This window comes from Pelodiscus sinensis, chromosome 1 (genome assembly GCF_049634645.1).
Source record: "Pelodiscus sinensis isolate JC-2024 chromosome 1, ASM4963464v1, whole genome shotgun sequence".
In the NCBI taxonomy this organism is placed as follows: domain Eukaryota; kingdom Metazoa; phylum Chordata; order Testudines; family Trionychidae; genus Pelodiscus; species Pelodiscus sinensis.
In genome coordinates this window covers 168622996-168650763 of record NC_134711.1, presented here as the reverse complement: position 1 = coordinate 168650763, position 27768 = coordinate 168622996, and the positions used below count along the sequence as shown (strand labels likewise).

General features: G+C 37.7%; 1 protein-coding gene across 3 annotated transcripts in view; it reads right to left on the bottom strand.

The window, feature by feature from the left end:
- Nucleotides 1-27768, bottom strand: part of ROBO1 (roundabout guidance receptor 1) — a 1035646-nt gene that overhangs the window by 873630 nt on the left and 134248 nt on the right. For all 3 annotated transcript variants that reach the window (XM_006136943.4, XM_075909735.1, XM_075909745.1), the window contains exon 2: nt 14808-14944. In XM_006136943.4, coding sequence (XP_006137005.1) covers nt 14808-14895 — 88 coding nt within the window. In that variant the 5' untranslated portion in view covers nt 14896-14944. The remainder of the gene's footprint in view (nt 1-14807; nt 14945-27768) is intronic.

Sequence of the window (27768 nt, the reverse complement as noted above, 5' to 3'; positions counted from 1 at the left end):
TGAACGGATACATTCAACATGTGTGTGCATGTATTTATGCACATCTAAAAAAATACAAGCTATTGCTGCTGCAGGATTGACGTTAAGGTTGTTTTCTTCTGCTGCCAAGAAAACTGTTCTGTAAATGTTGACCAGCAGATTTCATTTATTTCTTGCAAGGTAACTGTAACAGATTGATTAGTGTTTCTGCAATAATAGAAAGTTTAAATATTTCAAATCAGAGTTCAGTCCTAGACCTGCCACTGAATACTTCAAATTGTGGATGGTCTGAGATCAATCACTTTTTTCTTCACTGAAGTTAATTGTGTTGAAATACTAGAAGATCCACAGTTTCCTGCTAACATACAAAGAAGAAATTGTGTGTATTTTTGTTTTTGTCGATTCAATTTCATTTATTAAATAGTTTCAATTTTCTTTGAAAAGCCTTTATACAATAGTTTACAAAACAAAAGAAAAACTAATGAGTACTGAAGTATTTGCAGTACAGGAGATGAAAGCTATTTTTAATCACATTACTTGATAAGTCACTGCAACAGAATGAGAAGTCAAATCTTCCAAAGAGAAGCAATTTCACCAATTCAAGACAGCAAGGATGCTGTGAAAATCAGTTCAAAGCTTGAAAGAAAATAGATGAAGATTAATGTTTAAGCTGTATATGTAAAAAGAAATGTTGAAATAACAAAATATGTTAAAAGTACTTTCCATAGAAATCAAAAATTTAGCAAATTGAGGGATTACAGTAGGAGCTTTCTGGAAGCTATTTTAAGATATTAGTTCAGTGTCCTCAAATTCTTTACTGTAGATACACCCTTCCACACAAGAAAGTACCATTTTCCATTCTGGAGGCTCATTTTTACCCTGTGTCAAGTTGCCCTGTGAGAAATCAGGAGTTAAAAAGGTAGCTTCACTGTTAGTCTTCTTTTGACTACTATCTTCCTAAATTAAATTCTAGTTGGAAAAAAATGCTAATTGTATGAAGGAGGAGATGGTGACTATGGTCCCAATTCAGTAATGAATTGGAGGAGGAGATGGTTAGTCTAAGTCCTGGACAGACATCTTCAGAAATGGGAAGACCACTTTTCTCCTTCGCTGTCATACAGATAATATGTAGAGTTTGCATTACTGATTGCATTATATATTTTCATGACCAAAACCTGTATTTTTTAATTTTCCTGAAGTTTGAGACAGAATTTCTTATTTGTCATATAAGAACCCTGCAGGAATCAGTGAGTCTTTTACATGGGAAATGAATTCCAGCTTTCCTTGCAAAACAGAGTTTTGGATACAATCACTCAGGGTATGTCTAGACTACATGGCTCCATCAACGGAGCCATGTAGATTTGTTTTTTTGGCAAAGGCAAATGAAGCCGTGATTTAAATGATCGCGGCTTCATTTAAATTTACATGGCTGCCGCGCTGAGCCGACAAACATCTGATCAGCTGTTTGTCCACTCAGCGCGCTAGTCTGGATGCTCCCCTGCCAACATCAAAGCCCTTTGTCGGCAGCCCCGGTAAACCTCTTCCCACGAGGAATAACAGGGCTGCCGACAAAGGGCTTTGATGTCGGCAGGGGAGCGTCCAGACTAGCGCGCTGAGTGGACAAACACCTGATCAGATGTTTGTCGGCTCAGCGCGGCACCTATGTAAATTTAAATGAAGCAGTGATCATTTAAATCGTGGCTTCATTTGCCTTTGCCTACAACCCTAATCTACATGGCTCCATCGATGGAGCCATGTAGTCTAGACACAGCCCTAGTGGAGATATGTAAGCAATAAATCAGAGTTTATATAATCCTGTAGCTGGGCGGGACATGATACTCCAAGCATTTTGTCATTTCTCTCTCCTTGTCCTTTAAAAAATATCAAAATGTGGTACAGTTCTAGTAAGCTGAAATGCAATTCTATAACTCAAATGGAAAGCATGTCATTTACAATATAACAGTGAAAATCCATAAAAGTCTGCCGAAGGGAGGAAGAATTGTGTGAGATGATCAGCATCTTGGAATCTAAAATGCACAGCCAGAGGTAAATATGACTCAGACTATATATAGATTAGCTTATGAGTTGAATCCCAAACCAAATGCTGATGTAAAAGACAGTGTACATAAAACCTCTCCCTCTTTAGCAACCAGAAATCTGATTAAAGCAAACAGAGAAAACTAAATGTTGCATTAGATTATATCTAATGATGTTCTTATGAAGTTTAAAAATAGACAATTCTTGGTGCAGAAAGCTACACCAAGAAAAATCAATCACTATAGCAAAGCATATCACAAATACTTTGTGTTTATTAATTGGTCAAAACCCAGATATATCAGTGAGCATTCTTAGCTCAAAACACCCTGAACTCGTCTGAGAAGATGCAACTAAAAATTGACAACAAAAAAATACCTGAGAGGTCAATAACAGCTGATGGGCTCTTAGCAGTTTTGAAAAAAAAAAAAAAAACCAGATACTCACTAGCTCACAATTGAGCAAGGCACTTATGTGCATGCTTAACTTTAAGCATGTAAGCAGGCCCAGTGATTTCAGTAGAACCATTCACCTTCTTAAAGTCAGGCATGTGCTTGAGGAGGGAATTAGGAGTCTAAATTTTAGGATTCTAAGTAGCCATAATACTTCCATCTTATACATAAACAAAATCACCAGTTTTGACTAATATATATATATATATATATATATAAAAATAAAAACACAAACTATACCATTCATAATGAAAGTGCAGTACATCAAGAATTGTTTAACATTACTCAGAATGTCTCTGTAGAGAATTCATGGATGAAGAAAATCCTAATAAGAATAAACGATTACTTTGCAGAGAGTGGGAAAAGAAAGACAGAACCGCATTCCAAATGTAATTAATAAATCTTGTACATATGAAGACATAGTAGTGAATGGCTAATTAAAAGCATTTTCCTGTGCTTTTGGCAGGAATCATTTTCATGGTCACCTGTAACAATGTTACGGATATGACACATATGTGCTCCAGCGTTGGGCACAGTTTAAGAGCATATATCAGTAGTGTCAACTAGTAGTAAAGTTGAGAAGGTTCTTTAAATCTAAATCTATTGGTGGCTCCAATCATTTCCAAAGGTTTTCCATAGAGACTTAACTCTTAGACATTTGGACTCACTCAAACCAAAGTTCCCCATGAAGCTTGAGAAAAATTAGTGCAGCAGCTAAAAACAATCTACACACAGAGCGTATTAATAAATCTAACTGAATTAAAAACTTTCTTACTTTTGTGCAATTTACTTGAGATAGAGTGAGAACCTATAAATACAATAAACTCAAATGCAAAATTATATTGCATACTTTCTTTAATTCCACATAAAATATGTATGTGAAAAACCAAAACAAAAATGTTTGAAACCTGTTAAATATTCTAGAAACAAAAACTCAGATACCCAAATTAACAACATCAATAATGAACTGGCATGTGCATTTGCATATAAATATCTCCATCCTAACCTCTTGACAAGCTGAAAATGTAAGGCACGCCTTGGGGGGGGGGGGGGGGGGGGGGAGTTAAGTTTGTACATTCGTGTTCCTGAAATGAATTTCTTTAAACGTTGAGCACACAAAAAATCATGTTCTAGCCTTAATATAGAATCATAGATGTCTGTTACCTGCTTTTGAATATCTCCAGTGATGAAGATTCCACAACCTCCGTAGGCAATTTATTCCAGTATTTATCCACCCTTACACTTACGAAGTTTTTCCTAATGTCTAACTTAGATCTCCCTTGATGCAATTTAAGCCCATTGCTTCTTGTCCTATCCTCAGAGGCTAAGGAGAACAATTTTTCTCCCTCCTACTTGTAACACCTTTTTAGATACTTGAAAACATCTATTATGTCCCCTCTGTCTTCTCTTTCTAAATTAAACAAGTCCAATTCTTTCTGTCTTCTCCCATAGATCAAGTTTTCTAGACCTTTAATCATTTTTGTTGTTCTTCTCTGGACCTTCTCGAATTTCTCCACATCTTTCTTGAAATGTGGTGCCCAGAACTGGACACAATACTCCAAATGAGGCCTAATCAGCACAGAGTAGAGCAGAAGAATGACTTCTCATGGCTTGCTCACCACACTCCTGTTAATGCCTTGCAAAATTATGTTTGCTTCTTTTGCAAGTGTCACACTGCTGACTCATCTTTAGCTTGTGGTCCAGTATGACCCCTAGATCCCTTTTTGCAGTACTCCTTCCTAGACAGTCACTTCCCATTCTGTATGTGTGAAATGGATTGTACCTTCCTAAGTGGAGTACTTTGCATTTGTCCTTATTAAATTTCATCCTATTTGCCTAAGACCATTTCTCCAGTTTGTGTAGATCATTTTGAATTATGACCCTATCCTCCAAAGCACTTGCAACCCCTCCCCAGCATGGTATCATCTGCAAACTTAATACGTGTACTCTCGATGCCAATACCTAATTATTGATGAAGATATTGAACAGAACCAGTCGCAAAACAGACCCCTGCAGAATCCCACTTGTTGTGCCCTTCCAGCATGACTCAGCCATTAACAACTACTTTCTGAGAATGGCTATCCAGCCAGTTATGCACCCACCTTACTGTAGACCCATCTCGGTTGTATTTCTCTAGTTTATTGATAAGAATGAAATGCAAGACCATGTCAAATGCTTTGCTGAAGTCTAGGCATACCATGTCCACCTCTTCTCCTTTATCCACAACATTTGTTATCTTATCAAAGAAAGTTATCAGATTGGTTTGACACTGATTTGCTCTTTACAAATCCATGCTGCCTGTTACTTATCACCTTATTATTGTCCAGATTTTTGCAGATTAATTCCTTAATTATTTGATTCATTATCTTCCCTGGTATATAAGTTAAAGTGACTGGTCTGTAGTTTCCTGGGTTGTTCTTATTTTCATTTTTATAGATGTGCATTATATTTACCCTTTTCCAGTCTTCTGGAATGTGTCTCAACTTCCATGATTTTTCAAAGGCTCAGATACCTCCTCTATCAGCCCCTTGAGTATTCTAGGATGCATTTCATCAGGTCCTGGTTTCTTGCTGACATCTAACTTTTCTACATGATTTTTAACTTGTTCTTTTTAAATTTTATCTTCTAAACCTATCTCAGTCCAACTAGTATTCACTATGGGTACTGATCAGCTGTTTGTTGGCTCAGCGCTGCAGCCATGTACATTTAAATGAAGCGGCGATTATTTAAATCGCCGCTTCATTTTCCTATGTCTGGTAGCCTAATCTACATGCCTGTGGCGACAGAGGCATGTAGTCTAGACGTACCCTATGTTAGGCATTCCTTCATCAGACTTCTTGTTGAATACCAAAACAAAGAAGTTATGAAGCACCTCTGTCATTTCCAAGTTCTGTGTTACTGTTTCTCCCTTCTCACTGAGCAGTAGGCCTATCCTGTCCTTGGCCTTCCTTTTGCTTCTAATATATTTATAGAAAGTCTTCTTGTTTCCATTTTGTGTGTATCCAGTTTGAGCTCATTTTGTGGCTTCACCTTTCTAATCTTGCCTCTGCATACCTGTATTGTTTGCTTATATTCATCCTTTGTAATTTGAACTTATTGCCCCTTTTTATAGGGCTCCTTTTTTATTTTTAGATCATGTAAGCTCTTCTGGGTAAACCATGGTGGTGTCTTGCCATACTTTTTATCTTTCCTATACAGTGGAATAGTTTGCTTATGGGCCCTTAATAAAGTCCCTTTGAAAAGCTGCCAACTTTCTTCCTCTTAGTCTTGGTTCCCATAGGACCTTACCTACCAGATCTCTGAGTTTAATAAAATCTGCCTTCCTGAAATCCATTGTCTCCATTTTATTGTTCTCCTACCACTTCTTAAAATCACGCATTGTATGATTTCATGTTCATTTTCACCCACACTGAATTCCACTTTGAAATTGTCAACCAATTCCTCCCTATTTGTTAAAATCAAATCTAGAATAGTTCCCCCCCCCCCCCCCCCAGTAGATCTCTCAACCTTTTGAAATAAAAAAATAATCTCCAATGCAGTCCAAGAATTTACTGGATAAATTGTGCCCTGCTGTGTTAGTTTCCCAACATATGTCTGAATAATTGAAGTCCTGTTAATATATAAGGCAATACCTCCTCCCTTTTATTCTTGCCGGTCATTCCTGAGTAAGCTGTAGCATTCCATACCAATATTCCAATCGTGTATATTATCCCACCAAGTCTCTGTGATACCAACTATGTCATAGTTGTGTTTATTTACTAGCATTTCAAGTTCTTCCTGCTTATTTCCCATACTTCTTGCATTTGTATATAGGCATCTAAGAAAGTAATTTGATTTCCTACTCCCCATCCCCCCGAGTTCTGCCTTGTCCCTCCTTTATCTCTATTTAACCATGCCCTCTCCCATTTCCAACTCATCTCCCAGGTCCCCATGTTGTTCACTTACCTGTGGGCTTTAGTCACCTGCCCACGTTCAACCTAGTTTAAAGCCCTCCTTGCTAGGTTAGCCAGTCTGCATCCAAATACCTTCTTCTCATCCCTTGAAAGGTGAACCCCTTCCCTGCTTAGCAGTCCTTCTTGGAACAGCATGCCACGGTAAAGGAAGCCAAAGCCCTCCTGGTGATACCATCTTTTCAGTCAGGCATTCACCTCCAGGATGTACCTGTCTATGCCTAGGCCCCTACCTTGAACAGGAAGGACTGAAGAGAACACCACATGCACCCCAAACTCCTTCACCCATACTCCCAGAGCCCTCAGGGTCACACCTTGCAGCATCATTTGTGCCCACATGGATGAGTAGCATGGGGTAGCAGTCAGAGGGCTGGATAATCCTCAACAATGTCTCCGCGATGTCTCAGATATGGACCCCTGGCAGGCAGCATACCTCCTAAGATGTCATGTCTGGGCAACAGATTGGTGCCTCTTCCCTCCTCAAAAGAGTCTCCAACCACCACATATTCATCCTTCCAAATAAATGTTAGTTTCTATAGAAAAATCTGTGCCTTTTTTATCTGTAACTCTAAAGAGAGACCTCAAGACAATACTTAAATATGGAAAAGCAGAGAAATACTTATTCTTGCTAGTTTTAATAGACGAACAATGTCAAATGTCAAAATTGTGCCACATTATTTGTAAAAGTTTTATTGTGCACACACATGGCATTTAGTAAAGTAAGCATGACCTCTATGTAACAAGAAAAGCAATGATATTTTAAATCTCATTACTCATTTTTTGGTGAAAAAAAATCAATCTAAAATTACCTCCATATCAAGTCTGCAATGCCAACAAGCTAGCTAACTGAAGTAGAATTTAGTTTACACATCTAAAGATTATACCAGGATATTGTTAAATATTTAGAGCCAGATTCTGCTACTCACATTAAATACTTTCAAATAGTTTAACTGATCCGACTGGGCCTATGGAGGAGATGAGTGACTAAACCATAGGAGCAAAGATGTCAGAAAATGGCCCACAGTGGACAAAACAAAGATTAATCATTTTAGAAGGGTGTTAATAGGATAGCAATCAGGTTGATTTTGAACATTCATTGTCATTGGTTCTGCCTGTTTGGAGGGTGGGAAAAGAGTTGGCTTTGTTTTTTATGTATACCAATGAAGACACATACACAGATAAGTACAAGGCCACTTTTGAGGAATCATTAAAGCTTAAGCCTCTGCACGGTGCATTTAAAACAAAGAATATAAGATAATGGCATATAAGATCTGGCAAAGAAGCATCTGAAGAAAGATATATTAGGAAAGGATCTTACAAAAAGTAAAGACATGAAAAGTGACAAAGCAAAAACAGTGCCACATTCCTTGTAGACAAAAGGAAAGTGTGTTTTCAAGAACTATACCCGGAGTCACAATTATAGGAGCTGTACCACCTAACCTCTATCAGTCATAATCTAGAACAGTGCCACTTTCTATTAACCAAGCAATAGAGGAACTAAAATTACTTACACTAGAATATGTGAGTCTCTCAGCTTGCTCCAATGCATTCTGATGACTTAATTAGGTAGGTAGTGTAGCACATGTGGTTTCCTAGTCAAGTTCATCACAAAGGCCAGATCATCAAAGCAGAATAGTTGTGTGCTCTACAGCTAGATTAAAAATACGGATTTCTTCATTAAGTGTCTTGAATGGGACTGTGCCTCCTGGTTTGTCACCATCTATTCAGACAATTATAAAGCCTCATGCTGGAAAACCAAAGCTAATAAAAGAACTCCAAATTGGGAGTACAGCTGGCAATCTTTTTATTTATTAAGTCCTCAGTGTACACTGTAACAATCTCTAGAAGGCAAGGCACGTGCTGGGATTTTTTTTCTTTAATATTTGTCCTCTTTCAAGGCATGACATTTTCACTGATAGGATTTCCCAACCTTTGTCATCTCCACAAAAAAGGCAAAGTATAAACAAAGGTCACCTTTTAAAGCCAAGAAACATGAAACAATCAACGAACTTTGAAAAACTGTTGGTGTCAATCAAAAAAGAAAAAAGTATGATGAGCAGCAAAACTACTTCTGAAAGAATGATCTGGCGTGTGTCAGATAAAGTTCCATTTTCAATATATTATTCCAAAGGTGCAGTGAAAGCGATGTATTTCAACTTCTGTCAATAGGGCTGACTAGGAAAGGAGAGCAATACTGAGTAATGATCAAGGAACCAAAAAAAAAAAAAAAAGGATCAAAACAAAACAGTTCATCCAACAAAAATCTACAATACAAACGCTTAGAATTGATGAATGTTAACTAATCATAATATACAAGCTAATAGCTACATAGCTTTTATTTTCTGGTAGTATGAAATCATTGTCTCTTCTGCTCTTCACCATAAAGTCAGCATCATAGGAATGACACAGAGGGACATATGATGTTAACTTGATGGCACAGATTGCATTGCATTATGACAGAATCAAACATTAATTCATCATTTAAACATGGTGCATAAATAATGTAGCTCAACTAAATGCAAAATCTTTAAACATTTTTAAATGCTGACAGTTATAACCAGATTATTTTGTAAATAAGGGGGGAAAGCCCTGTAATACAGAAAGGTGTGGCCTCTCATGAAAGTCATCATTCATCTGTATGCATACAGAAAGTTCTACAATTAAAATATTTCCAGTTTCCTTTATCTATCCCATCTACCTTGCTGCCCTCAATTACTCAATTTTTTTTTTTCAGATAAAATTTGCCTCCCTGGGACAAAGCCAGAATAACAATATTTAGAAATTTGAAATAAAAATTCATGATTCAACTCTGAACGAGTTAAGCCTGGGGTGGTGGTGGTGAGCCACATACATTCCCCCTTCTGTTCTAATATGGTATGAAATCCTGGCCACACCAAAATTGAAGGCAAAATTCACATTTATTTCAGTAGGGGCAGGAGTTCTCTGTCAATTAAATGCTGACTGGTAGAAACTTCAAACTTACTTTGCAGATCTCATAGAACCTTAAAAAGCTAGCTAAGCTAGAAGAAAATCAGATCAGTGTTTTAAAGATCCAGCCAATATAGCATTGAACTTCTATGACCTTTTGAAACACTTTGTGAAGATGTTTGCGAAAATGCTTTAGTTTTGGATCATGAAGACGTGCCTCACTCAAAAGAGTAAAATTCATGAAAAACAAAAACAACAAAATTGAATACTTTCCAGGTGGAACTTCAGAATTTGCTATCAGTATGAGCATCTTAAGGTGACCCTTCTGCAGGTGCTCCTTCTTTCTCCACATTTAAAAGGAATAGCTAGCAGGAAAGTATCAGGCGAAAGGCTCCTATGAAAGCCTAATTAGTCCCTGTTCATGAAAGGAGAATGAACCGTCAACTTTCTGAAAGCCAAGGAGCTCACAAACAGTGAGGATTTTCTGAGCTGGACTTTGATGTCCCATGTAGTTATATTTTGGCAAAATAAGATATTATGTTAATAAAATAAAAATTCACATCCATTATGGACACCAGTGGTTTTCTGCTCTTAAGGTTTACTATCCAAATTGTCACTGTGGTGCATTTGCTTATACTAATGATTCTCCCATCCATCACCTAGCTTGCTCAATGTATAAGCTCCATCTCAAGGAATTAATTAAAAAAAAAAAAGCATGTAAAGAGGCCTCAGGTAAAGTAGCTTTACTTAGATGTTTTAGCTGCACCGTGAAGAAAGTCCCCAGGACAAGGAATGTACACAGATACAACAGAGATAAAGCTTTGGCTTCAGGCCAAGGAGTGACCGCCAGTTCATTTTCAACCTGTCTCCCAAAAATACACTCTTAACTTTAATTATTTCAATATTATTTCAAGAACTGTGTAGTTATTGACATTACTTACTTTAATGGGGTCATCTGTTTGATGAAAGATCTGATTTAAGAGTCAGATACTGTCAGTGACTGCAGTCAAGAACATGGGAATGTTTCTTGAACCTACATGGCTCAGACTCATCCCAGTGGGACACAAGGTCATATTCTGTTGCTTTGCCTGGCTTCTCTAGAACAAAAGCGAACACCCAGCCTAAATAATGAGTTGGTTTGTCTGTTTACCTATTATCAAGCACATTTCCAAAGCAACAGCTACCTTTCTTAAGGGTGAGGAAAATCAGAATTACAATTTTTAAAAATTGTTTCTATTTTCTTAGTTATTCTTAGACTTCTACCAAAACTACTCAGCCAAGAACAGGTTATTTCCTCCCGTTTCTTCTGGGGAAGGAGTGGAGGCAAGGGGATTTCATCTCTGTTCTGCCCCTTATAAAGCTACAGGGAATTTAACTACAAAAATCCACCAATCATAGGAGCCATTTAGAAGTGAATGCCAATCCACAAAGTACAGTCTCTGTGTGCTGGATGGTGGTAGGTCAGAGAATGTCATGGGAAACAGCTGTGGTCTGTGCAACCCCACAGAGCCTAAACCCCAGACAGCAGAAAATATCTTACAGAAGAAATGAGGAAGAATGACAAGGAAGAGTCATTCTCTCTTTCCACACATCCCATGGTAAGACTGGATACAAATTCCAGTAAAGTCAACTGGAGTGTTTCCATTGACTTAATGGGGTTTAGATCAGGCCCTAATCTATAGCTTTTTGATCTCCTCTAGACAAAAGCTGATGGGAGAATTTAGGCTTAAATTATTAGTATCCATCTACAATAGGAATTTTTTCTTTTACATTATTTCAGTGTTTTATTGTAGCTATCTTGTTAAGGTAATATCTGGTAATTTAAAAACATTTCAGTGATTTGAATTTCATAATGTGATTTAGATGTGTTTCTGTTCTCCTTTGCATTTACTTTAGTCAATATTTAGTTTTCCTAGATCAATGCACTAATAAATAAACAAGGAAAGTTACCCAATTTTTAAACAAATACAACAGATAAGAAAACACACCACACCTTTTTAAAACCCATATTCAGTGAAGAAGTGGCATGGTAGAGATACTGTATGTCTCAGGAGACAAAGTGGAATAGAGAGTGTATTTTATATGTGAATTAGAGGTAAGATGTAATGACACAGGATGAAAGGCTCAGCAGTGATTTTAATAAAGGCAGGAGACAGTATTTCCCTGTGGACTCTATATGCAAAGGAGTGAGACAACTGGAATATGTGAAAAGATTCAACAAAAAGCAGGAATAAATGTTTCAAAGTTGTGAGATTTCTATTGAAATTCATCTGCATTTTATTAAAGTAGAGCATTCTAAGTTGGAGGCTAATATTTCTGAGAGTTTTTCCACATGCCGTTACAACAAACAAACATCTGGAACGATTTTCTATCTTCTGATATAAAATACTAAAGGATAAAGAATTGAAGGACTCAATTGTAACAGGTCTTTTTTTTTTAATGTGCTATATAATATAAGAAAATTAAAACAGCGTGGTTAGCAGCGATCTAAAGATAATTGTTCCTGTGATTCTGAAAAAGTGGTTGGATTTTTATTTTGATATAATGAATAACTGACTTGATTTTACAATCTACAGGGTAATGACAGTTTTAATTGCTATCCTTTCTTATGTGCTTTTTAACAGTCCTCAAAAAAGAACAGTTATCTATGGCTCTATTAACATTGTTGAAATAGAAAGCAGAGTTCCAGAGATGAATTATTGCTTTTATCCTACCCTTCCAAAACGAGGAGGAGGTTTGTGCTTTTGCTATGATCTTTTTCATTGAATCATTAAAAAAAATCTAAGTAAAAGACCTGAAACAAAGCAAAATGAATGGAATGTACTGCTGGAAGAAAAATCTTGCTTTTTTTTTTTTTTTTTTTTTTTTTGATCCTCTGAGATAATTGCAATTCTGGCCGGCTGCCAGCTAGGCTGAGCACGCTATGATGTCTGGCCAAGTAAAGTAATCTCCTGGTTCAGGTCTGAGGCCTGTGATGAAAATTACAAAGCAGAGACAAAATCAAGATGCCACCTGTGATTTTATTCTAAAACTAATTTGATGGAAAGAGCAATACAATGCAAACAGCCTTTTTAAACAGAGTCTAAAGTCTGACTAGATTGAAACCAATGCTAATAGATGGAGATAGTTATTCTGAAAATAAGTTGGGCTCAGCGGGTGTTCCTTTTAAACTGGCAGTTTGCGTCTGTCTGACGGGTAAATTGCTCTGCAATGATGTTTGAAGTCTGAGGTAAAAAATTTGAAGACAAGAATTTTAAACTAATATACTTTTTCTGGAGTCTTTATTTTCTTGCTAAACTATGCAATATGTACTAACCAAAAGTAATTACTTGTGTTCCCATTTCCTCACCATATACCACAGGTTAAGAAACCTTTAAAGAGTGTTTTCTTTTTTAACAGACTTTTTTTTCCCACTGAGGGGGCTTGTATTTCAGTCAGTTGCTATAGCAATAATTATCTGCTTGCAACAATCTGAGCAATAACTCAGTATTGAATCATTGCCCTCTTAAGTTGAAAATGTAAGAAATAGTCATGATACATCAAAACAATTCTGATTACCTTATGAGGAACTAATGTAGTTTCTCAAACTCATTTATTTGTCATTAATATATAGAAACAGATTATCTAACAATGAGTTTATTGCTTGTATAACCATGTTTGGCATGAAAATGTAAAAAAGAAATTTTAATTTTTTTTTGCACAATTGTAAAGGTTTTTCATTAGGTTAGGAATTTCTTGAGAGATGTTCCCAATTTTCAGTGTCATTGACGTCAAAGAGCTTTTAATTTCATCCTAAGTACATTGTGCAGGCAACATAATATTGCACACCTAATATAGTATTATTGCCTATTTATCTAGGACAGCATTATCAGAATCAGTGTAATTTATACACTTACCAATAAAATAACATTTAAAACAATGTAACAGTACTGCTTTCTTTTCTGAACTTCTGTTGGTGTCACTTCACTATAGTAAAGTTCAGTGCCATATATTTATTTAATTCCATTTTTAATGTTGCATATTGAGGACAAAATGACTTAGAAGCTATTCTTACTGTTGTACTTTAAGAATGTAGATGGTCTGCATCTCATTCGCTAGATTTTGCTTCCTATACATTGTCCCATCCAAAATTCAAGTCTTATATGGAACATTAAAGAGTATGACTGCATAGATTATTTACAGCATAAACTGTATTTTCGTAAGCATGCAATAGAATATAGTAGAACCTCAGAGGTGTGAACATCAGGGTTATGAACTGACCAGTTAGCCATTCACCACATTTGGAACCAGAAGTACACAATCAAGCATCAGCAGAGATATATACACACACACACACACACAAACAAAAGCACACAGAGTATTGTATGCTGTTTAAATATAAACTACTAAAAATAAAAGGAAAGTTTAAAAAACTATTTGACAAGAGAATGAAAATGTCTGTGCTTGTGTCATTTAAATTATGATTAAAACCACATATTTTATTCTGCATAGTAAAGTTTCAAAGCTGTATTAAGTCAATGTTCAGCTATAAACTTTTGAAAGATAATCATAATGTTTTGTTTAAAGTTATGAACATTTCAGGGTTACAAAGAAATAAACTCCATTCTTAAAGACGCTCAACTCATATATTCTCTTTGGGTGCATCTACACTGCACCTTTACATTGAAATAAACTACGCAATTTGTGCTGTGCAAATTGCATAGTTTATTTCCAGGTAATTTCAAAATACCTTATTTCAAAATTTGGTGCTGTCTACACAGCACCAAATTTTGAAATAAAGCACTATTCTGAAATATCCCTTAACCCTTGTGGAATGAGGTTACAAACACGCTGGAATACTGTGCCAAATATATTTTGTGGAATACTGTGCCAAATATATTTTGAAATAATAGGCTGCTTTAAAGATGAGGAATAGCTATTTCAGGATACTTCCAGTGTCTTGAAATAGCTTCACATTATAGATGTAGCCTTTAGGAGACTTTCACAAGTATTAGAAGAAAGTGTTTCTAGCTTCACTGAAAACAACAGTAACTAGATGGAATGCGAGCACAGGGCATTTGGGCAATTAGCTCATAATATATATTTGTATTTCAGCTTTTTCATATTTACAGCTTTGCTATTTTCTTTCTTCAGTGATGTTTTCCACAGATTTAGTATTTTCTTGGCTCTTCAAGTTCACTCTTGCACTTTTATTTTCCCAACAGCCCCAGCAATGTTAATCAAAGGAACCCTCCTTAACCTTCAAGTAACTATATCTTAAGGCCACTGCTTGTATATTTTCTTTCATATTCAAAAAGAGCAAGTCTATGCTGTAGATCATTGAATTCTCTCTAAAGCTTGAACTTTAGAAACACACACATGCATGGAAATAAGCATTCACATCAACATAAAATAAATTCTGAAAAACAATAATGCATATAGCTATTCAGAATAAATTAATAAATTAAAATAAGAAAGTACCTACCTGGAATTAGCTGGCCCAGTAACTGATGAGACCTGGATAGGCTGAGTACAGCTACAGTGAGAAAGAAAGGATAATGTTTCCATTTCATGATGTTTCCTTCCTTGCATTACACCAGCTCAGCAGCATTTAAGAGTTATCTGCAGCAAAAGTGGAAAGAAGGTAGACTAAGATGACAGTTTATAGTCACAGGCAATTTGGAAGAGTTTTAAAATAGCCTTAGCCAAGTACATTCCAGTCAAATTAACTGATTTCACTGTAGTTCTTTATTAAAGCACTTTTGAATCTTGGAACAAGTAGTTGATTGTAAAATACAAACTAACATAAATCCCTCAGGCACCAACAGAGGCAGGTAATTTGAAGGAAGGCATGAGAAATCCCCCAATAGACATTTTTTATATATATATATTATATATATGATTGATTATTTAATGCTGTTGGCTGGCCGAGCAAACATGTAAACTGCATATAAGAACTTAAGAACACAGTTAAAAATCTTGCTGAATGGGGCTTAAAATAAGTATCTGCTCAGGAAAACACTGAGAACACACATTTAACTTAAACACGTATTTAAATCCCAAAAGTTGCATGACTGCTTTCCTTAGGTATGGTTTGTTGACAGGATCAATCTTGCCAAGGTACTGAGCACTCTGACTTGATCCAGCAAGTCACTTAATTTTTGCCTGGATATTTATGTCATTTGCTTCTGTGGTATAGGATCCACTCATGGTGAAACTTTGTGCCATCCCCACCCCCCCAAAAAAAGAATTTTCCGCATAGTATAGGAGACTCTCATGATTAGAGCAATTGCTATTCACAGTTCTGTGTATTCGTGGATCTCCTGTCCCAGACTGGGGGGAGGAGGGTGCCACAGGGAACTCACCAAGGCTACTGACTCCTGCAGTGAATTCCCCATGGTGAGTTCAAGAGCCACTATTCCCATTATTTATGAATTTCGCAATTTACAGTGGATGCAGGAATGCATCTTTCACAAATGGTGAGGGCTTCCTACATTTTAAAATTCTGCCTAATTTATCCATACAACAGGATATAATCACAACAGTTTCAAATTATTTTGGTAGTTTATTATTTTCAAAATACCAGTCAGCAAGCATGTCTGCAACAAAAGAGAAAGATTCCTCCAGACATCGGGGCTACGTCTACACTGGTAGCTTCTTGTGCAAGAACTCTTTTGCCGAAGAGCTCTTCCACAAGAGAGTGTCTACACTGGCATGTGCTTTTGCGCAAGAGATGAGCTTGTGCACAAGAGCAATTATAGCAGTGTAGACGCTCTCTTGTGCAAGAAAGCTCTGATGGCCATTTTAACCATAGGGGCTTCTTGCTCAAGAAATTCATGTTGCCTGTCTACAGTTTACTTGCGCAAGAATGCGTGGCCAGGGTAGACAGGTGGCATGTTTTTGAGCAAGAGCGGCCAGAAAGTTAAATAAAAACCTAAGACAACCCAGTTTATATTTCTTTGTTATGCTTTTGGTAAGTAGTTCAGTCTGGGTGTGTCATGTGTGCAAGCTGGGCATATCTGGGGAAGGGGTTGCAGTGGGGAACTTGGTCCCTCTGGTCTTGTATTGGATTCTTGTTTTTCACCTTGGACTACTATATGCTAAGTTCCCAGACAGAGGACACTAGTGGAGGAAAGTAGAGAGGGAATGAAATCTGGAAGGGGATACAGTTAGGGGTGCTGGAGAGGTGGGTGCATGCGTGTGTACTGGGAAGGGTGTTTGGAGGGCACTGGAGATCCCACCCCAACCCAGACACCTACACTAGGCAATATGGTAATACAGTTAACAGATGATAAATTATAGCATCTCTAGCATTTTGTAGGTGCACAAATGACCATCTCTGTATTGACCATTATTTTATATACTAGCCAATTAGCTCGTCATAAGACAGGATTTTCAGGTCTCTCCTTCACGTCTGTCTTTTCTCCTAAGCCGTCCATCCATCGGTCCATCCGTCTGCCCGGCCCTCCCTCCCTCCTCTCTCTCTCTCTAAGCTCTCCTCTGCCTTCTGCCTTTCTCTCTGTCTCTCTCTTTCTCTTCTCCTCCCCCTCCTGCCTCTCACTTGGGTGACTGTGGAACCCAAACGGCCATTTGGGCTCTGTGCTCCCCGTGCTGCATGGGGAGCACGGAGCCCAAACGGTTGCTTGTGCCACTTGCTCCCACGCGGCAGCCTGGCTGAGCGGCGCAGAAGTCAGCCAAGCACCCCGGTGGGAGGCGAAGGACGTGACTAAGGCAACAGTGCCGCCCAGAGGGAACAGCCAGCATTTCAGCATTACAGAGTCACAGACATTGGGCAACTATATATATATGATTTCAACAAGTTGTCCTCTTTGGCATAAGATATCACAAAAGCCCTAATCTTTTAAATCTTCTCTCAAATTGGTTCCCTGCCACTAATCCTTGGGACCTTTTCAGTTTTACAATAGCAAATTTACAAAGGAACCAAAAAGATATTTTTTAAAAAATCAGTCTTTGTACTAACAGAGTTGACTGAGTGTGAATATTGTACCAACGCACTAGCTAACAAAAAAAAAGCTATTACAAATTAAAGAAACTGTAGAGGAATCCCATTATTTGCATAGAAAAATATCCCTATATTAAAAAATGCCACATGCCTCCATACCCCAACATTTAGGCCTACAATAGGGAGACAATTCTCAAATGCAAGTGTCTTTCCTGTTCGGTTGATAAGCATTCTATGCCAAGTAACTAAGTTGTGTTTTTATTTCAGCACTTTAGGCAGCACTGGTTCAAAATACTTACTGGCATGAGTGTGCCATGATATTTTGATCATCACTCTGCTTTCTTGCTGTGCTCAGTGAGACTCCAGCCTCAATAAAATGGAGCTAGGAGTCGACCATGTACAGAGGTCAGAGGGATTAGAACAAAAGTCTTCCCAAAATGACCCAATTTATGGAGAAATCATAGGCTGAGTTTTATGTAGTTTACCATCAGAGCTGAAAATTGTAGGAATAAGTTTAGTTTGGACTAATTGCACCATGGCTGATTCTCCACTGCCTTGCAATTTGTATAATAATTAACACTTGAGCAAAATCAATGAAAAATGCTGCCAAATCTGACTGAGCATGCAGGGTGCAAAGCACTGGAGAATATGATTATGATTGTCCCATTTGTATGCAGGTGACATTTTTGTCTCTCTAGTGATAAATCTGTGTTTCTAATGGGCTTGCTGTGGGAATCACCTATAGACAGCCTTTCAGGTACAAGAAGGAAGAAGTCAGACAGTGTTCATGGCTTATCAACAAAGACAATGGGCTGTGGAATAGGTTAGCCTTCCTGTAAATGTCTTGGCCAGTCTGTGAGAAATGGCTACTATGACTCTGCAAAGACATGTTACCCAATTGATGTCCCTGGACTCCATTTTGGGTACCTCTATTTTTCTACAAACTGGCCTGGGAACCAAGTTTGAAACAAAGGGTTCCTGCTATATGGAAAAGCTATGAGACAGCTTTACTCCCCCATATCTCAATACCCAAGAGGAGTTCTGAAAGAAGAGGACTTGGAATGGGGGTAGTGTGCCCAAGCTCCAAAACAAGTGCAGCTTTTTTCACTCAGGGTGAAAAAAAATGTCCCTTGTATTTTAGGCTTAGATTGCATTTTGTTTATTTACTAGTTCCACTTTGGTCTGTTATCAATCAATTAAAGCCTATTTTTGTAGTTAATAAATTTGTTTTTGCTTGATCTAAACCATTGTCACTTTCAGTGAAGTATCTGGGGAAAAAAAATCTCAGCTTGCGTAACACAAGCACATTGTTCTTATCCTGCCCACCTTGAGGGCAAGGTGAACTTTATGAGCTTACATTGTGCAGTTCAAGACAGAATAATTTTGGGTTTATAATACTCCATCCACAGGAAAGGAGCTGGGAAATTGGGTGTTGTCTCCTGCCTGTCTGAGAGAGGTACTCAGGTACCTCAGTTAGGCAGTATAGTATTATTACCTGCTGTCATGTTCAGGGCCTGAAAAATCTGAGTCACCACAGAGCAGTGTAGGAAAGGCCAGCCCAGCATAGAGCTTAAAGGGGCACAGTTGTTCCCATGGTTCCCAAATGTTACCGGTAGCAACCCATCACAAACAGTAAAAATCTAATTCTGTGAAGTCTGTTTGTAGAGAGCGGATCTATTGAGTAAAATGTGCCATTTTAAGTCCCTTTCTTTTACCTTAACTACAAATTAAGGTTGTTCACAACTCCATTCACTTCTTAAAATTATCTTCTCTGTCTCCAGTCCTAGGGTGTATCTCAACTGCACCATTATTCCAGAAAACAATACTAGCGTCCACACAGTAATTGCATTATTTAGATTTTCTTTCGAAATAACCAAGGGCTTTTTCCAACGTTGGTAAACCTCATTCCATGAGGAATAATGACTCTTCTGAAAAAGCTATTTCAGAAGAGGGTGTTTGTGGATGCTCTGCAGCTGCTATGTTGAAATAGTGCCTCACCAGGGCCATTTTAAGTTATTCCTTCCCAGTAACTCTTGGGGCTCTAAATCGAGATAGCGCATTCACATTAGGGGAGCCTGCCTCCCACTAATTTTGAGGTGTCCCTGTAGCGTGGATGCTCTATTTTGAAATAAGCTATTCCAGAAGAGATTTTCCGGAATAGCTTTTTCTGGAATATGATTGCAGAGTAGATGTACCCCTAGTCTTAAACTTCTGTTCTCTGTCCAAGGCACACCTTTTTCTGCATCTCCCACTCACCTTTTTATGCCCCTTTTCACATCAAATCCTATTTTTAGGGAGAACTTTCAATTATTGAGTATCAAATCTCTTCTTACATATGAAGATTTTGTCATAGTGCCCCATGTTGACCAAATCAATTATTTCTGTTTGAATAATTTATTCCATATTTTGTTATTTCTAAGGTACTGGTTCTGTCCTTTGTGACTAGGGATGCCAAGTTTTAGGCATTTGAAAGTTATAAAATAACCATGTTTGCTTCCTTGTAGTATATCATTGACTTTTATAGTAGTAGAATGGTTCTAAAACGTAAAAATGTATCAGTGGAGCTGAAGTATGCAGGAATAGCATGCGCAAACAGTAAGTAGGGCTTGCGATCCTTAATTATGTTTGTTAGAAAAGTAAGAAATGAACACTACTGCCAAATCCGTTAATTACATGCATTTTTAAACAACTCAGATTTTTCACTCAAACACTACACTAACACAAGCCAACAATCACTACAGAGGAAAAAAGTTATGTCAGTCACTTTTTCAAATCTGCAAAGCCATCATTTTTCCTTTTCAAACCTCAATCTCAGGTATATCTATTTAAGGAATAGTCAAAAAAAGCAGCTAATCTAGCTAATATTTGTGGTATGGATATTATATAAGAAATTGGAAATAAATGGTTCTTTTTAAAAATATCAATGTTTGTTTCTTACATTTGCTGTACCTGTTCTCCTGCTACCATGACAACCAGCAGTGACAGCAATCATGCTCCTTCCTCCCTCTCCCTACCTTTCCTACCCATGGCAGAAGTACTCACTATGATCCTGCTATCATGACTACAGGCAATATTCATACTCCTCTCTCTCCCTCTGAGCTAAACACAAAAACATTCCTCCTCTGCCCTCCCCTCTTTTTCTGTCACTGCCATGACAACTAGTCATGGCAGCATGCTTAGTCCTCACTCTCTCTCTCACCTTGCTGTATTACCACCAGCAGAGGCCAATAGAGCTAATGCATCACAAGTACAAATGTGCAGCCAGCCTCCACTTCTTAGTGAGAGGGACAAGCTACTGGCTTCCCAGTAAAGAAGAGTTAATTCCAGCTCCCACATCCCCTTTTTGTTTTGCAGAAATTATCAGGGAAAGGGTGATGAGACTGCTTGGGGGATGAAATGGGTAGACTACTTTCAAAGTAGTGCCGCAGACCAAATCTCACACAACTGTGATAAATTCCAAGCTAGGAAAGTTTCTGTATGTGCCTTTTTGAAGTGTGCTGGGATTTTTCCAAAGAAAGTACGTTTATCCCTGTTTTGCTCATTTGCATAGTGTTCTTACATAGTTTGCTAAATGCCAGTCATATGAATATATGGCAGAAAAAAGGAATTTCTCACATCCAGGCTTCAGGGATTCCAGTGCTTTGTTCTAACCATTATATAGTACTACTGCATTATTAAGTAGAACCATTTACAAAGTTGGTTTCCAGTTATTCCAGTTTCCAAAAACATGCATCACACTCTACATAGGATCACATATTTTGGAAGATCCAACTTTAAATGAGGCAATGTGTTCCAATAGACAGAGTCTCAAATTTTGTGTGGCATAATTCAATAGTTAAATGTTTAATGCAACATTACGTGATCATGTGGACTATAGGATCCACAACCAAGATCAACTTGCCTGTAAGATCCAAAAGCAAATATTGATCCTTTTTGGTAATATGGCTCTCTACACAAAGTGGCTTGCAATACAATGATTCCTATAACTAAAAAAATCTCTGAATTGTCTGTCTACAGACAGGCACATAACTCCTGAAGTCAATGAGAGTTGGTGGGCATGCATTGAGAATTTGGCCCATTGACCATAAAGATAGTAATGAAATTTTACTTTAGTGCAAGTACACAATATGTGACTGGACCCTAAACATGAGTTTAAGTAGCTCTGTTTTCTAAACCATCCTTTCATGATAGCTTCCACACCACCACCTTTCACTCACATTCTCTTGACATACTTGCTACCTCTTCCTTCTACTTCTCTTACAACAGTCTGTTCCTGCTTCTCAGCTTTTCTCTTCTGGCGACTCACTTTCCTCAATCCCCTTCCCCAGAAACCTCATTCTTCCCTTCCAACATGTGCTGTCCATCAGAATTTCTTTTCTCCTGTAGCTACATGATGCTGAAGACAGAGCAACGGGAAACTCAGAAGTCTGTACCATGATAAGAAATTTCTCCCCCAATCTTAGTTTTGGGTTTCAGATTTCAACAGATCTCAGAACACAGCAGTACTGCAAAGGTTCACGCTGAAACTGAAAGTTATCCTTATGTGTCAGTCTAGTTCTTATAGAAACCTTTGATGAATTTGGCTTAACTAAACCAAGTAGCCCTGTTAGTTTGCATCTATAAAAACAACAAGGAGTCCTGTGGCACCTTGAAGGCTAAGAGATTTAATCGGACATAAGATTTTGTGTGTCAAAACCACATTTGTCAGATGTCAAAGGGCATCTGAAGAAGTGGTTTTGTCCCAGAAAAACATATACCCAGATAAATCTGTTAGTCTTTAAGGTGCCACAGGATTCCTCATCATTTTAACTAAACCAGATCAAGATTCACCTAACTAAGATTTTAACAATAAAAGTTGTGCAACAAAAAGTATTTTTGATATTATCCCACATGGGGAACTAATCTGGCATGTAAGGAGTAGTGGTTTCTTTTGAAATATTAACTTTTAAAGCAGGGGTGGGCTACCATGAATACTGGGCGGGACACATGAGTGGCCTTCCTTCACCTCAGTGTGCCACAGCAACCACCTGCAGGGGTTCCACCTGCAGCTCTCTAAAAATGGTGGTTGTATCCCTTCTGTGCTAAGTACTGCATTTAGGACACCTCTGAAATGAATTTACCCTTAACATGACCAAATTATTGTCTGACTGATGAAGAAGAGAGTTCGTCATCCTCTGGCAGAATGATTGAATAGTAACAAACATTAAAAAATAAGTCCAATGATCCTAACATACTTCTTTTTAGACCAATTCAATTCCATTGTCTTCCATGAAATCATTCTAAATGTACACTAGTATGAATGAGAAGAAATTAGACCCCATAAATATATTGTCCAGAGGGCATAAAGAAGATAACTAGTATTTTGTCTACCGCATTATAACCATTAAGGAATCAATGACAAATTAAACTGTACAATCCTAGAGGGGGAAGAAGGATTGTTGTAAATGCAGAAGGAAAAATAATGATTTAATCCTTCTGTAAATGTAGTGCTACTTGTCCATATGACTAACACAAACAGCAGCAGAGGTAAAGATATCAAGACAAAAATAAAAATCAATGCTAATTTCACTATAGTTACTTTTTTCCTTTATTTAAAAAAAATTGTTATTGTACTCTGCCTCAGAGCTAGCAAGCAGCTTTTCAAAAAATACAATATATACTTTTACAGCATGTAGATTAGAGAGAGGGCTTCTAAAGATAAGGAAATTAAGGGACTCAGATTCATAAGAGTGATGTAACCTCTTTGTATAAGAGGCGTGAACTTTGGCAAATAAGCTGCTGCATAATACCATCAACCTTATCTACAAAGATAAGAGCCAATTTTGACATTTTGCTTATTTTACTCCAAATGCCAGAAAGTATAAATCAGCATGCTTGTATTGAAGCCAATGAAGCTATACCAATTTACATCAGCAGAGTAACTGACCCTTGGAGTAGCAATGCATGTTTATTTCCCAATGCCGGGGGAGGGAGGAAAGGAACAATATATTATGCTAGTTAATATTCAGTGAAATTTACTAGGCTATCAAACATTTCATTTCCATATTCTGTTGAAAATTACTGCGAATCATGATATCCAGTAATCTCAGTTTATGCACTGGCACTATTTCTGGACTTGTTCTTCCTGTATAGTATATCCCTGAAATGAACAACCATACAATACTACTGTAAGCATAATTCTTATCTTGAATAGGCTTGATTTAGAGTTCTGGCAAGCAGAGAAGAAAGCATCTTTGTTCATTGACTCAGTTTTCTCTCTTTAGGGGCAGGTATGATACATGGTCAGTGTAATTTTGGAAAAGAAAATTTAAACAAGTTCCTCTGCTGATGTAATCTGGTATAGTTTCATTTATATAAAGGCAGCTGCACTGATTTTACATCAGCTGAGGTCTGGACAAGGACTCCTCAAGGGACATTTTCAGCATGCAGTGCTTAGAAGTAAACATGGAACACCTATTAAAATTCACTTCATTTCCCCCCTTAAATTACATTGAAAATATTTTCATTTTTTATGACTAGAGTAAGAAATTCTTATAGCAGCACGCCAGTTGGAATCTAAGATTATATGGATTGATGTTTCACTTTGGAAACCAATAAGATAGCAATGAAAATCAGAGAGGGGAATTCCATTTTTATTTTTAGCTATCTCTTTCCATTGTTCTGATGCGATGACTACACTGTGTAAATTAAGTATAGCTTGTCTGGCTTGACTAGATCAAGTCCTTGTCTATTCGGAATATTTGTTCCTTTAGCAGTGGCCCAGAAACTTGTGCTAATGACTCACTTAGGGTATGTCTTTGATCCTTTAATCTACCTTAGTTACTGGCACAGTGCAATACAGTCATTAGCCTCTCCAGAAACTTGGATAATTATTTGGGTAACTATCCCTCACTGACAACACTCTGTTGCCAAGGCTTCACTCCATTATTACCTGAGATAGCTAGATTAAAGCTAGTATTTGAATCAAGAAGTGAGTGTGCTGTAATAATCTGATTGCTGATAGGCATTTACAAATAGAAGCTGTTGCATAAAAAAAGCCTCTGCCTGAGCTCACTAGATTTATATACATGGATTTTGTGAAGCTACACCAAACTGTAAGGTATAAGGTTTTAAACTGTAACTCACTGTGATCTTTGTCAAACTTTGTAATCTGTGTAACTCTCAAATTTACTGTAAACGGCAACCTTGTAATCTTTGTAACTCTCAGCCACTTTGCTTGTAACTTTCCCTAAGCTGCATTCTCCCCTTGGTGAATGGAGAGAGAGTGTGAGTGTGTTTGAAGAAGGCTTGGAACAATGGACCACATGGCAATGAGTCATCACAGTATGGACATGCTCCCTGCTGGATAAAGGGAAGTCTGGGCATGCTCCCTGATGACAAGCTGAATGAGTCACAGGAGCCATCCCACAGGAGATGGGATTGGTCCTGCCTAGAGCGGGGGGCTGGACTTGACAACCTTCTGGGGTCTCTTCCAGTTCTATGATTCTATAAGGGGATGGTTGGATGAAATAACATGATCTTGGTAACTAATTGACCATTTATTATCAGTTGGAAATAGGTCAATGGAGGGATGATAGGAGTTGCTATAGGGAACTTTCTGGGTGTCTGGCTGGTGAGTCTCGCCCACATGCTCAGGGTTTAGCTGATTGCCATATTTGGGGTCGGGAAGGAATTTTCCTCCAGGGTAGATTGGCAGAGGCCCTGGAGGTTTTTCACCTTCCTCTGTAGCATTGGGCACAGATTACAGCTGAAGGACTCTCTGCATGTTGGGTCCTTCAAAGTATTTGAATGCTTCAATATCTTTGATATAGGTGAGAGGATTATTTTAAGAGGGGTGGTTGAGATTCTGTGGCCTGCACTGTGCAGGGGGTCAGACTAGATGATCATAATGGTCCCTTCTGACCTTAAAGTCTATGAGACACTATATAGAGAGAAGGAGCACATGTGAGACTCTCTCTTTTTTCCTTTACCTGATCCTGAGAAGCTCCCCTCCAGTGTCTTTCCTCCTGACCAGCTTCCCCAGCCATGATGAGAAAACATACCCTCCAGGATCCACATGCCTTGGCTCCTTCTGCGACCCATATGTCTGTGTAAGTGTGTGATTGCTTGAGAGCAGGAATGAATGGGTGTGAATGAGTGATTGAATGGAGGTGTGTGTGTGTGTGTGAGAGAGAGAGAGAGAGAGAGAGAGAGAGAGAGCTCTATCTTCTTTAGCTTAAACCTTTGGTGGCTGCTTTCTCCTCTTTAGTTTTATCTAGTGGAAATAAACCCATACTATGTAACCCTGGGTGGTCTCCAGTGAGGATATTGTTGGGGGTAACAGAAGCCATGCGGTACTATAAAATACCTGATCCCATGATTGGTTCCTGATGAGGTGATGCTGGAAAAACTAGGTATGACATTCGGGAGAGGTTAACATGCAAAAAAGTGTTCACAGAAGACTATAACACTGCAATAAATCAGAAGGCAGCTTCAGTTGGCTATTTGAATACAAGATACCCAAAACAGGCAAAGGACACTTTGCAAGTCACAATACATGATTCAATTGGAGAAAACCCTACTCAGAAAAAAATGGGAAACCATTGCTCTTTCTAGATATAGATATAGAGAGAGCACGCAATGATTTCTTGTGAAAGACTTCTTACATAGGAAAGTATGGGGAGAAGAGGAAGGAAAGATATGAAATATCTTGTATTATCTCTTTAAAAGCCTAGCAGGAAGTTAACCAGGGAGAGAGACAGAAGAGGTCCTAAGCAGAAATTCTAGAGTACAGTAGGGAGAGAGAAAGAGAGGTTTTAGGAATAATTCTGTTTTCTTCAGCCCAGTGAAATTGAACAGGAGAATACAATTACACTTTCTGTAATTTTTTAGCAGAGTAGGAAGATAGTCTTCTGCTCCATCTCTCCCACTCCTGACTCAGTTCCAAAATTCTATGTAACACAGAACCTGTAGGAATATATGGGATGATAGAGGAGATGGTCATGATTCCCTGAAGGCAACACTGCTTTCATTTCATACTCCCCAGGAGAGTTCTTCAAGAAAAAAAAAAAAACCCTTCAGTTGTACAAGCAGAGGAGTAGTTGAGGAACTAGTATTTTGACATGAAAAGGCACCAGTTTTCTAACTAAATCTGGAATGGCACTGATTCTATAGAGAAATTATAAAAGTGCCTATATTTATTATAAGTGCAGCTGGTAGCATTGCCTATGAGTAAGGTTTCCTGACATTTTCTGCTACAAGATCCTGGCTTTCAGAGCCTTATAACTTTGCCAAATATTAACACCTGGTATCTAGTCTACATTAAAGTAACTTTGAAATTCTCTGATGCTGAACCAAATTTGCAATACTGTTAAGCATCAAGTACTTCACTTGTCTTTTCAGTGCTTGAAAGAAAGCAACAAATTTTCACACCACACCTCCATTATTTTCAAAACAAGGGGGAAAAAGAACAAACTGAAGAAAAGTAAGATTCCTTTCAAAATGGACTTAGTGCATAATGCTTTTAGAATGAGATAATAAACAGTATTTTTATCCTGCCACACCAAAGGATTCTTCCCTCTCATTTTATTTGCAATGAGTTTTATAAGTGCTAAGAAACTTTTCTGTAAGCTGATAAGGTATTTTGAAAATTAAGTACCTTATCTTTAATTTACATAGTTCACATAGCTATCTGTAGGATTCAACTACATGTTTGGAGAATGTGCCTTTCACTACAAATATGTAGTTAAATTGCAGCAGGATCACACTCCAGGTTTTCAGAGGCTTGTGCTGAAATTAAAGTTAATTATCAGTTTCTATTAACTGCAATGCCAGTCAGATCAGACCTTTAATTCTTGTGAGCAGCTCTTATGTACTGGGTTAGATATATATTGATAAATCTTTCAGCTAAGGATGAAAACTTGTAGCTTGGGATTCAAAAATGGACACCCCAAATCACCAGTTACTTCTGAAAATCTTAGCTAATGTTACTTGAAAAGGAAACATTTCTTTACATAGAAAATTAAAACTGGGACAAAATCCCCAAAGTTATCTGTTTATTACTAATTCAGAAGTAATCCCCAGTACAGAGCAAAGTATTAAATGTACATCCCAGGAATTAGTCTTAGGAATTCCTGTCACTGTTAGAAAGCTATTAGCTTATGGACATTGGACAAAGTAAAGTGCTCATGGTTAAAAGTACTTCCAAATACAGAGCCATGTGGATAACAAAACAACTTATCTATCTCTGCAGAACTGAAGAGAAGAAAGTCCAGTTGCTGAAAGGTTTTTAAAAAAACCAAACCCTGTGGCTGCATTTTGACTCTTGTTATATAGGATATAAAAAGGCAAGGGTTTTTCAAAGGCATTTAGCTTTAAACATTCACAGCACCTTTGAATGTCCTCAGCAGGATCAGAAAAGGGGGATTCAATTTTCAAAGATAATTGTGTCAGATAACTGTCTCAGGCCTTTTCAGAAACAATCTGATAAATACCTAATTACCAG